This window comes from Daucus carota, chromosome 4 (assembly GCF_001625215.2).
Source record: "Daucus carota subsp. sativus chromosome 4, DH1 v3.0, whole genome shotgun sequence".
NCBI classification, from domain to species: domain Eukaryota; kingdom Viridiplantae; phylum Streptophyta; class Magnoliopsida; order Apiales; family Apiaceae; genus Daucus; species Daucus carota.
In genome coordinates this window covers 19,883,214-19,896,503 of record NC_030384.2, presented here as the reverse complement: position 1 = coordinate 19,896,503, position 13,290 = coordinate 19,883,214, and the positions used below count along the sequence as shown (strand labels likewise).

Here is a 13,290-nt window from a genome sequence, read left to right as displayed (position 1 = left end):
CCTACTTAATAATTACCTAAAACAGTAAGACCTGGTTCCCCATGCGTTTCGTGCCCCTGATAGAGATATTGTGGGTGTTTGGGAACACTCACTTCCCACTTTTTTTTTTTTTTTATAAAAGTTGAGTTCAGCTTGCTGACGTTTGGCTGCATAAGTCGGAAGGGGCTTCTCAGCCTTTTGGAGTCAGAAATTGGAAGTTACAAATGCTAGTTTTTTTTTTGTGATTTGTATATTTATGAAGTTTTTAAATTTTTAATATGTAATAAATTTTATTTATTAATATTTCTTGTATTTTTAAGATTTGAATTTTTTTTCTAATTTATAAATTTAAATTACCACACTCAATTGATTTATAAGTGAAGTTATCCAAACACTTTTGATAACTTATAAGTTAAGTTCGCTTATCACTTATAATTCTCTTCTTTACTTTAAGCAATAAGTCACTTCTTTTAAGTTAAGCCAAACGGCCCCATTAATTATTTTTGGATTTCCCCAACTTGCACAGTAACATCTACAAAGCTGGACCAAATCATCTGTAACTGTAGCTGTCAAAACTTAATTGAATGCCGTGTTGATAGTTGATTACAACAATATGCATAATTTTATATTAGAGGCTTGCAACTCATTAACAGAATATAGATATGTTCCTTCTACTCCGACTTCCCTGCTGCACAGGCCTTGTTTTCTTTGACAATAATTATCCCGTGGATGGATGAATTGATCTTGCGCTGCAATAGCTTCTTCTGGTACTGGAGTGCTTCATCTTTCATGAACGAGAGGACTGTAAATGGGATACCACATGTTGCGTCTAACATGTTCTATAATCTCTTCCTGCATCAAACATCACAATGCTGGATTAATACCAAGATATAATAATTCATAATGTAGGCTGTAAATCATGTGGTTTTTAGTTCTATTTTCGCATGCCTCCAAGGGATCCAACCAGATAATTCATGTGCCCCAAAATCAGTTCAGGTTGATTATAATGGTATTTCTTCCTATTATTTTCAGGTAATTATTGCACTATGCTTGTATTAAAGAAAAATGAATGTGCTCTTACTTCTGACATGTGCTCGAGCTCTTTAGCTCCTACATCCCCATGTCCTTCTGCTAGTCCTTCACCAATTGCTGCTCGTAAAACAGCTGCTGCAACCTCTGCTGTAATATCTCGAATACTGCAACCATCCGCATCAAGTTCAACATAAGAGCTGGCTATAACACTATTAAATCGGTAATAATACAAATGTGTCTGGCGACTTGAACTGGTCAATGATCCTAACTTCTACAACACCTAAAAAGCAATTGTGAATGCGATATACTGGGATAGGCGACTTGGTTTACCAGGAAGACGTGAGTAGGTTGCACTCAATTTAGGCTGCAGGGATACCTAGTGGGTGTTTGGGCAGGGAGAGGTCCCCCTATTTTATGCTAGAAGTAAACTTCAGGCTTGTGTTGAGGTGTTTGTATAAAGAAGCTCACCTACTTATATTGAGCTTATTCATCAGTCTGTAAGTTGTAACACCTAACCTTTTCTTTTCCACTTTCTCTCTTATCTACTTGCAATTGTATTAACCACTGCATAAATAAGTAATGGACCTTTGATACGTTGATGTATGCTTTCATTTTTACAATTCTCTAATTCAGTGTTATAAATTGAAAACATTTATTCTACTACATTATTACGAACAAAATGCAGAGCTCATGTATACTAGTCATAAAGAAATAAGAAAAGAAGGTATGGACGATGATACATGGAGTGCAAAACATATGAATTTGTGACTTGAGTTTCACGTATTAAAAAAAAAAATTATATTAGATGAGTCGATTTTAAAAACAAGTAACTTATAATTTCAAATTTACAAAACACTTCACTAACTTATACTCCGTAAGTAACTTATCCAAACACTGAAATAATTTGCAAGTACATATCTACTTATCACTTATTATCTAATTATCACTCAAAAGGAATAAGTAACTTATTTGAGTCAAATGGCCCCATAATATTTGCATCATTATTCAATAAATTATTTACTAAAGTTTATGCACAAAACTGTTGGTATTCAAACAGAAGCACTTGTATATCGCTTACACACTCTATATCACATGCGAGATTAAATGTGCACAACGAGCAGGTTATTACAATGAGAATGCTGTGACATTAAAGCATTACTGCCATAGACCCAAGTGAGACATTCAAAAAAAATATTCCATGTTCTCTTCGAATGCACTAAAATTTCAAGACTTCAACTGGTGGCAGCATAGTAAACAACAATTAGGTGGTTGACATTTACTTAATAATGGTTGCCGCCAACTATTAAGTTCATTCATTGGAATCAACTATCGTACTGTTATTTTTTCTTTGCTAATTACAATCCTACAGCTTACATTTAGAAAAGAGGCATTACGGATTAAAACATTACCTATTAATAGAAGGATATAAGATGCCCATTTGAATTTCTTCATCTTTCATGTAGTTAGCGAGGCTGCAAAAATAAACAGCATCAAACATATCGCCAAATCCAAATCATGTTTAAGGAAATTTATTTATATTTGCTACTGATCATATTATGCACCAGTACCCAAAAAAGAGGAATCCTACAGATATTAAAAATTACTGGAGGATAATGCTGGAGTTGCTGAAAAAAAACACTCATGCTGAATAGAGACATAAGTAGGCCTTTTCTCAATATAAAAATTAATGGATGCATATATCTGATCAACTAAAACCAACTTCCCACAAAGCCCAAACACAGCTGACGAGATTTCAAAATGCCATTTACATGCACACTAGACTTAGTAATTAGACCCAGACAAATGGCTACTTGAGAAGAAGAAAGGGACATAGAAGATGCACTACCATTAGTAACATACTAACATATAAATATATAATTACAATAAATATCGAAGTATTGAAATACAATCCCTAAATATCAGATGTCAGAATAATATGTTGTACCATTCAGCAGCTGCCTGCAGCATTCCATCAGAAATATAGTGAGCACCGGAGAGCAGTGAACCAAGACCAATCCTGAATCAAATTAAACATGTCAAACGTCTACAATACTGGAAGAAAAGTGCTTGCTGCAATGTGACTATTAACACGAACCCCGGGAACAGATACATATTATTTGCTTGATTTACATGGCCTACTTTTCCGTTTCCTGCCAATAAATACATCATACACAAATTGTTAGGTCCAATGTACTTTAGTAGGATAAATAGGAGGTGTGTAGTGATGTATTGGTTGGGATCTCATCATAAGAAAGGGTATATAGACTGCTGCTTCCGTGTTAGAGGATCGAGTACCATGAAGTAGAAGTAGCATTAGGAGAAAGAGAATTACCAAGATCAACATTTTCAAAAGGGCTCCCACTTGCAAAGACGATATTTTCACCAGCATGCTTGAAAGCATCAATAGCAGTGCACTCGGCTGTTTCACAGGATATGCAAAGTAACAGCTTGGTTATCAGTTTTTAGGATCCACAAATTAAACAATGATGACTCGACAAGATACCAAAACATACCTTTCGTCGTAGGATTTGACATTGCAAATATAGCAGGCTTAATGGAATCTGACTCTCGCATGGCCTTAAGTACCTGTGCAAGTGCTAGGAATATTTAGACCCTCATCAAATTCTAATCTTAGTTGCAACTTACAATGCAGAAAACTGTGACACCCTCACGATTAATGTCATGCTTCCTCATAAACCACATCTAAATTTAGCAACTGATGGGAAGTTATTCCAGGAAGATGGTCAATTGAAGACTTGGGCAGAAATTCTACCAGGTCTTACTTAGACAGTTAAACTAGATTTGTATAATAGACTTTTCTGGATTTTCCTAGTGAGGAACTGATATAAGAGGGCTAAAGAAATCACTGCTGATGCCCTGATGGATCTAACACTAATGACAAACAGCCTTTGTGTTGTTGCCACTGGGACTTCGATAATGTCATGTGTGACAAATAAAAGTACCGACAATACTTAAAAAAAAGCTATAATATGATTTTTATATTATTTGGTAGTAACCAGCTCTTCGAAAGTAACGTTCGATGAATTATATTAACACATTTAAACAAATATGCAGCAGCCAATCAGACAGTTGCATGAGTATGTAACTTCACTACTTAAGTTAAGCTCACAGAAGCATACATTCATATATCTAAGTTACATTAATAAAAGTAAGATAATGTTATGATAACATAAAGCTCTAAATTGATAAAGAGGAAATCTTCAGAAGAAATGTACTTGCCTCTTCATGGAAGACACCACCAACTCCAGATAACCCAAGAAGGACATGTGGTTTGACCTTTTTAACCTGAACAAGAAGTTCCTCAGCAGGGGGATAAAAAGGTTTATAATATACTATGTATGGGTTTTATGGCTAATCTGATTCCACGTGCAAGTGAAAATAACCACCTATAATAACTCAGTACAAGAAAAATAACCACCTATCATAAGTCATAATTCAGTTATGAGTGAAAAAAAACCACCAATGACTCAAAAAAGTAGGATTTTAATTGTTAACAGACGGATTGCTATGTTGTAGTGCAGACCTTACAAAAATTTATAACAAGTGGATTTTTCTTTTTAAATATGGGATTTCACCAGTCTCAGATCAGAAATTCCAGTATTAAACATATAAGATTGAATTATTACCACTTCAACAAGACTGGCTCCCTCCCTAAGTCCCATTTCCTCAGTTTCAGCAACGGATTTTGCAAATGGTGCAGCTGCAGGATCAATACCTTTCCTCTCTTTTGTAAGAAGACCCTGCATCACAATTTACAGTAACAGCACATGTGTAAGAAAGAAGCAACATTTTGACTATCCAGCAAATAATCATATTCAAATGTATTTTAATTTGTCAGGCTTCATATTCTGTCATGCAGGCCCTTTTTCAAAAAAATAAAATGAATTCTCTTTCTTATACAACATTAAGACACATGTGTCTAGCAGCAAAGAAATTAAAATAATTGAAGCTGTACTGATCTTCCTTCCCTCTATATTACTTATTACAGATGCAAATTGTATTCCAACATGTTATAAGGACCAACCCATATTAGAAATAATGATAAAGAATGAAAGAATCATATGTGTTACTGAATCATACATCTTTGTCAAGCAGAAAGAAGTGAGGATTAGCTCCTGATCCAGCAATTCTTGACACAGCCTGTATGGCCATATTAAGAACACCAAGACCAGCACTGTAACCATGTGAAGGATAGCTTGTGTCAGAAACATCCATACCAATTTTGCAGTCACAGTTCAAAAAAGCAATTAACTAGCTTGGTTATGCTTTACCTCCCGGCTCCAACAACAACTATCTTTTGGTTCGCGAAGTCTGTTAAAGGCCGACCTTGTGCCCTCACAGTTCCAAGAAGTCCAGCCAAAGCAACTCCAGCAGTTCCCTGCAGAGTTTATCAAGGTAAAAACATTTAAAATTTTCAGAAAATATTTTCTAAAGTAAAAATGTGTAGACATAAAAAAATGTAACTTTATTCACCTGTATATCATCATTAAACATGCAAAACTTCTTCCTGTACCTGTGCAGCGTTTCAAAGGCCCACTTCATTTGGAAGTCCTCAAACTGAGAAAATCTTGTACATTTAGCAATGATGTACATGTCAATGTCATTAAGAACTCAAATCTCATGATAAAGACAGACCTGCACAATTGCCTTTGGCCAACGTGCATGAACAGCTTCCATGAATTCATCAACAACTGATAGATATTCTTCTCCTTCCAGCCTAGGTTGTCGTAGTCCTAAATCTGTCAAACTAATTTTAGGTGAAAAGAAATTTTCATAAAGTCTACGGCAGCTATTCCTAGAGATTTTGTATATTGCTTTTACTTGGATTAAATACCAAAACTTAAAGTTTTACTTTAACATCTTAGAAGGATGATTAGCAGCTAGATAATTAATTAATAAGCAAACTAGAAGCTACTGCGATTAAAATGTCTTCATCAGTCGAACATGTATAAATCGGCCCAAAAGAACTCTATTTTTGATTAATAAATACTCCAAAATTTTGAGTGGCAGCCCACATGGCTCATACCCGAAACATAAGTTACAAGAAATGCAAAGTTGCCCTCAAGAATTTACCGACAAAAAAGATATAAAAGATATAGAAGGTTACTTACATAGACGATCTTCAAGAAGCTTTTGATTGTTGGTACCAACATCAAGCATAACTGGAAGTATCTGCAGGAAATGAACACAGTCAAAATTTACATTCATACACTACACCGACGAAAGTTCTGGATTAGGATTTACTAAACAACACTTCAGCACATCCATGAATACAATGGTTTCTGTTCAAACAGATATAGCAAGTGATTTTGAACAGAACATACTCTCTGTGGATTGATACCAGCAGCAGCAACATACATATCAAGTTTTCCAATAGGAATACCAATTCCCTGAACACCGAGATCACCTAGCCCAAGAATACGACTACCATCCGTCAGTACGATCATGTCAACCTGTATGCAGCGAAGAATAGGTTATTTATGAGATATATGCTAATATACATTGTGCTCTTTGCTTTTAAGCTTGCATTTGCTGATATAGCCATTGGATCGTTTTTCTAACAGAAACAATTATGTTACTTTTATCTGTCCCTATAGAACTTAGGAACATCAATTACTTTGTATTGAACACTCTCCCTAAGAATCAAACTGCTACGAATTACAACTGAATTAGACACTGTTTACGCTCATAAACCCTAGCCCCAATTCAAGAGGGGGTCTCTCTCCCAAAAGATACTACTACACAATTCTTATCTGATGCCTTCCACTAATTCCTCTTTCTTTTTATTTACTCCCATCTTTCCTCCAGTGAATTACCAAACCACCCTTTTACTTCTTGTCTTTGACATTCCTGTCCTTGCCCTTCTTACGAGAATAAGTCAACAAGTCGTGTTCTTTATGCCCATGTATTGCACAAACAAGAAATAATCTTGCTCATTTCAACTAAATTTTACATAAGTGAGATACCAATTTGCCTTCTTTCTTTTACATTTAACTTTAAAAATTAAAACATGCATATTAATATCCTTGCAATATTTCATCTTAAGTTCAATCAAGTGGGTTTAGGTACAGATCCTTCATAGATATTTATTTATTAATAAACTGACTCCAAGGCGCACATTTTCAATACAGATATAGAAAAGACCAGTATTAGTGTAACAAATTTGAACATAGAAAAACTAAACTTGATTTCTTTGTTCAGACAACTGCAATGTATCACACCAATCCAGCTATCTGTTTGTTTGAAATAAACTAGGGTGAAATGTAACAAGAGTTGTGATGATAATTAAATGTGAAAAAAAAAATAAAATAATTAAAGGGAGATGAGACTCGAGGTGACATTTAGGAAGTTAACAATAAAAGTTGTCAAGAATGTTGATTTAAAAATGAAAATTCGTAACCAATCTGATACAGAATGTCAACAAGTCCATTGCATGGTAGATTTGTTCATACATATGTTTTAAAGTTTAAAAAATGAGACCACAAAGATTCGGTCAGCTTCTTCGTAAGTAACTCCCATATTGGATTTTTTTAAATTAAAAACTAAAGGCAATCTGCACGAGAGATTATTATTTCACAGATCTACATATTACCTGCTGAGCAGGCCAGTTATAGATCATAGACATCATCTCTCCTTTATCTTTGGCACTGAAGTACATTCCACGCGGACGTCTAAATAACCCTGAATAATTTTGACATACCAATCCAACAGTTGGAGTGTATATTATTGGAGCAAAATCTTTAATGTTATCAATAAGAACCTGTAAGGAAAAATGAAAATGCTTTAAAATATAGAACCGATATACCACTACTTTAATATTCAAATAACATCAACCTTACTCGGTAGTATAGTGTTTCATTCCTGTCATGCAGCCTGTTCAAAATCCTCCATTTTGCTAAAGACACAACACCATAAGATTGACCCACGGTATTTTTTTCGAGTGATCGGTACGACTCCACTAGTAATACAACAAAACAAGAGAAAGGATTGTGTTAACATCTACAGATTGAGGTCCACTAAGCCGACATGCATAGTTTAACATATAGAAGTACAGAGTGCATTAAACACATAAACAGGTAACAATAAAAGAATACCTTTTCTTAGTATTTTAGTATATGTCTACCATCAAAATATTTACATGAAATTTAGGAGTACTAAATCATTTAGTACAGACCCATATCTGCCAAGAACTGCTGTCAATAAAACTTAAAAATTAAATAAACTGAGCTTGAATAGCCAAAGATCGACTCATCTCAGGTTGTTTACAGCCCTACTTGCAGATAAATAGCAATACGTAATAACACTATCACCTCAACAAGAAAATTAGTGCAATTTCACTCTGGAAGACTGGAAGTTAATGGTCTGAAGGTATCAACAGAAGCTGGCACTCATGACAATATATATAGCAGAAGATGCCTTTCTAGATTTTAGTCCACAGAGGCAGTGACACAGTGTTAAGTACTGAAACTAGCAAACAAGCTGTTTTCTTTTTTTTTTTGCAAGGTAAAACTAAGCTGCTTTGATGTGTATTAAGTGCAGATAATTATTTAATGCATTTATAACCTGTCAAAGATTTTAAAAAGTAACTCCTATATTGATACTAATTAAAACATCAAAAGAAATATAGGCAATCATATAATCTGGGTCATTGTACATCCCATCATGCCAGTCTCTGGAAGATTTGGGTAAGGAGAAAAGGCAAAAATAACAAACTAAAATAATAATTATCTCCATATTATCAACTTACTAAAACGATCATATTGCTGCTCAAAAGATACTACTCGAGGTGGGAGGAGACCACGAAGTCCAAGTCGGTCCCTTTCTGTTATCGGAAACCCAGTATCCTGCCAGTAACAATTTAAAATACATTAATGGAAAAAAAAAATAAAAGTATAGCCAGATATCAGTGCTTTTAGTTTTTAATCATCTAAGACAGTAGCAGACTTTTATTTCCACATTAGATGGTTAGTTATCTTCTCTTCTACTAGGCTAAAAAGAAATTTTTTTGTAAAAATCATAAATTTCATCTTACATGTTCTGTCAAAAAAAAAATAAAAAAAAATCTTGCATGTGATAAAGATGGACCATAGGCTTCGCAATGGAAATTCAAAAATGTAAATTTTCCTTGCAAAAACTAATTCACGATAAAAATTGGAGAAAACTTGTTTTACTGAATTAGTAAAACGTTGCCAAGAGAATGTAAAAGCGGGTAAAGCCAATTCCGTGATGTACAGAAGCACACGAAAAGGAAAAGAAACGACTATACAAAAGAACCAGACATTACTAAATGCCAATAAGTACTCAGAACTACCTGTGATTATCCACTAATACCACAATATATTCCTAACCAAATATTCCCCAGATTCATTTCGAGCATTACATAGCCAGATAAACTTTAAACTCCATAGGAGTTAGTTCTTGCCTCTACTTCAATATAAGCCAAAAAATCAGTTATAAACTCCAGAAATATGGTTATATCGTATGCCCATTGGTGGGGGCTGACTATCGTTTTGTCCATCATGGGTCATGCTGTTTGCAGTTCCTGTGGTAGGTGCTAGCTCACAAATTCTTGCTAGAGCGGATCATGCAAAAGAAGAAATTTCCCCCAGGCCTGTTGATCAAAGTCATAGTTATAGCAGTCTCACCATATTGAAGATATGGCGTCCAGGAACACTCATAGGGTATAGCATCAGTGTCATCATTTTCTGACTGTAAACAGCTGTTTAATTACATATAGTTAACTAATTATATATGATTTTCTATGTAATACATAGTACTAATTCCCAAAGCAATGTTACATAGGTCGAGGTTCAATTCGAAACGGGGGACAAAATAGGATACGCGAAACATTAGTTTTAGTGAATCCCGTACGACAGAACGTTTGGGTAAGAAGGAACGTATGGGTACGATCGGTTATTTTGTAAGAAAATAATATATAACTAAATATTTTTCTAAGGTAAATATACAGTTTTAATTAATAATTCACACATTTATCTTTATGAAATTATATTAAATAAATTTGTTTTGACTTGCGTATTATTAATGTACTAATCATTTGTGATTTATAAAGTGATTGGGCCTGAAAATGGGTTAATTCATAAGACTTCATGCATTTGCAACACTAACAGTTAATTCATATGAAAAGGTATTGGGCCTGGAGATTAAAGGCCCCAAACACATGTATACTTTAGTAACCTTTTTACATGAGTGGCCATTTGTGTTACATATAGATACGGATATACACTCAACTGCCGTTCTTTTTCTTTTTCTTCGTTCCTTTTCTTCTTCTTTTCATCATTGTACAGACAATTACATCAAACGAAAATTCGTTTCAATGTCCTACAGTATCATCTCAATCATAGATCTGATTATTCTCAACAAGAACCATGCATGTTCTTATGGAACGCTGCTTCTGGTATTTCTGGTCCCGATCCCCGGCGTTTCGACGTTCCGGTCACGTTAATTCCGGGATCGGTGACGAACAAGTCGGGTAGGTGGCCACGTCCCGCTTTCCTTGTTTCCATGTCCCAAAGAATTCAATTAATGTACTTAGTAACTGCTACTAATATATAGTTACTCCCTCCGTCCCTTTTTAGTTGTCACATTTCCATTTTTGTTGGTCAAATTGACTAACTTTTGACCAAAGATTATAAGTCACTCTTTCATTATTTTAAAAAACTGAAAATTAAATCTTAAAGTAGATCAAAAGTTATTTCCAGTGACATATTTTTTTTTTATTTTTTCAATTGATAAAATATTAATAAATTTCTGTCAAACTTTGGTCAATTTGACCAGCACAAAAAATGTGACAACTAAATAGGGACGGAGGAAGTATTGAATTGCAGACTATAATATTTTTGAATATGTATCACAAATAATCTGATTGGTTACAATGTCACATATACAGGTGCAAGCCGAGTTTTGCCTGAGCCGATCCGCTCCGAATTTTCTAACTGAACAAAAAGCGATGTTCAGAATCGGCTCGTTAATAAACGAGCCGAACACGAGTTTGCTCACGAACAATTCGAGAGGAGCTGAACTTAAGCGGACTCCGAATTGAGCCGAGCTGTCCGCAAAGAATTCATATAAATTTTTTACTCAAACAATCCTAATTCATAAAATATAAATCAATAATTTACGAGTTCCATCCATATCAGTATCTTAGTATCATAATAATCATACACTCAAACTAAAATCTGCACTTGTTCCATCTTTCATGTCAAGCTTCTAACAATAATGGTTTGAAATTTTCATTTTAAAATATTTATTTTATTCATGACATTTCAATTCTAAGATATACACAAATTTTATCAGAACCTAGTCAATTTAGACGAGTACGAGCCGAACTCAAGCTGATCCCGAACTAAACGAGTCGATCTCGAGCCGAACAAACAAAAAGCTCGACTTGGGTTCATTTACTAACCAAACAGATTTTCATGTTCAAGATCGGTTTCTTTCATGGTAATTCATAGACCATATATTTATTCAGACTGAATAAAAAATGCTTAACATACTTTTGCCAAAGAAATGTTGGCTGCCAAGTTAAGAAGTGAAGATCTAAACATGAAAATTGATCTGATATAACTTGCAGTATATTTTTACAAAGAATTCACAGCTGATACTTAATTTATAAATGTTTTAGGTGCCATATCATCATGCGGGTCTACTAACAGGACACAGCAGTGCTGTAATAACCATGAATGAAATTATTGGTATAATGGTATCTCCCCTGATCTTTACTAATAAAACATTCAGTTTGTGTTATCACACATTCTTTTCTTAGTTGTGCACATATGCCTCCACATAGAAACGAAACCACAACATCAATGAGGACTAACACAGATCACCAAGGACATGTCGACATAGTCATACCCTTGACAGAAAAAAATTCACGAAAATAATTTCTTCTTTATGCCCAGATATCTTTTTCCTCTCAAAAACCTAACACCATTATCATATTTAAAACAACTATAATTTGTAGTGTCCTCCGACCTGATAATTTGAATAATCTATCAAGGTTAAAAGTAATAATTTATTGAGAAAATGTAATAATTCATCGAGCTTATTAATTTATGAAGGTTCTATTGTATTCACATCCTCCAATACCAAATCCTAAAGGTATCACTAAAAACAAATCGAACTGCACTCCTCCACACAAATACACCATACAATCATCCTCATACAGAATGCTCGCATAAACAGCACACTAACCACCAAAAATTCTAATTACAATAATTAAATACAGAACATTATTAATTTAGCTTAAAATTTTCAAATTTTATGAATTTATGGAGCTTAAGAACATAACAGCACCACAAAAAATCGACTTAGCAGCTTCAGACTCGGAGAATTTTATTTATATAACGAGCTGAAAAACGTAAAATTCAATTTACCAAGCTTAACACACAAGGTAAACATAATATTACTACTCAACTAAATATAAAAATACAGCAAGCACTAATTTATCGAATATTAATTTATCGAGAATTGTAACGGACCTTGTTAAACCAAGGATCATGAAGCACATCAATCCCACGCTTATGAATAATCGACGGCAGCGGAACCGCCGACGAGTAGCTCCGTGAATGTCGGAGATTCGAAGCCGCGGATCGAACCAAACCTCTCCACATTCTCAGCCCGATCTAATAGTCGACAAAAATATCAACTATTTTCTTCACAAATCAACACCAATCAATCAGTTTATATAGATACAGGGGGTGTGTGTATATGTCGAATTGATTCTTGCTGTTTCGCTTTATGCTACGCGGCTACTTGTTGATGTGAATAGCAGTAGTGTCTCCAAATTCGATATAGAAAACTTGCTTTATTATTAGGAGAATTATGTTTACATTTCTTTCTTTTTCTAGTTTGTGCTTTCCTTTCTTGCCTATTTTTCTATTGCTCTTTTTTTTTTGGTGCAGAGTTTGTTTTATACTACCTTTGTCAAAAACATAGTTTCATATATATTTTTTGAAAATTTTCTTTATTATATAAGAATTGAGAGAGTAAATAATTATTCAGATTAAAAGAAAATTTAATATAATTTATCGAGCATTAAAATGTCTGTCAGGTGATTTAGACATGTTTATTAAACTATACAAACCGTCTATACAACTCTGCAAACTGTGATTTTGATTTCTTGTTACGTAGGTGTGGGATGACATTTTCACAAATATACAAAGGCGATTCAAATCGCACCACACCGTAACTTTTGATATAGAATCATATAATTTATAATTACAAATATTTATATTATTA

The 13,290-nt window shown here is 34.1% G+C and overlaps 1 protein-coding gene across 1 annotated transcript; it reads right to left on the bottom strand.

Moving 5' to 3' along the window:
- Window positions 1-531: 531 nt before the first annotated feature.
- On the bottom strand, window positions 532-12,875 carry LOC108218977 (NAD-dependent malic enzyme 59 kDa isoform, mitochondrial). Its single transcript, XM_017392177.2, has 19 exons — window positions 12,531-12,875; window positions 8,780-8,876; window positions 7,872-7,990; window positions 7,625-7,792; window positions 6,357-6,485; window positions 6,144-6,204; window positions 5,668-5,771; window positions 5,506-5,589; window positions 5,304-5,410; window positions 5,113-5,206; window positions 4,659-4,772; window positions 4,252-4,317; window positions 3,525-3,597; window positions 3,344-3,430; window positions 3,107-3,161; window positions 2,957-3,028; window positions 2,421-2,483; window positions 1,061-1,175; window positions 532-831 (listed from the first exon to the last, which is right to left on the bottom strand). Exons 1-19 carry the CDS (start codon window positions 12,660-12,662, stop codon window positions 760-762), a joined length of 1,812 nt encoding a protein of 603 aa, XP_017247666.1. The 5' UTR covers window positions 12,663-12,875; the 3' UTR covers window positions 532-759.
- Window positions 12,876-13,290: the final 415 nt, after the last annotated feature.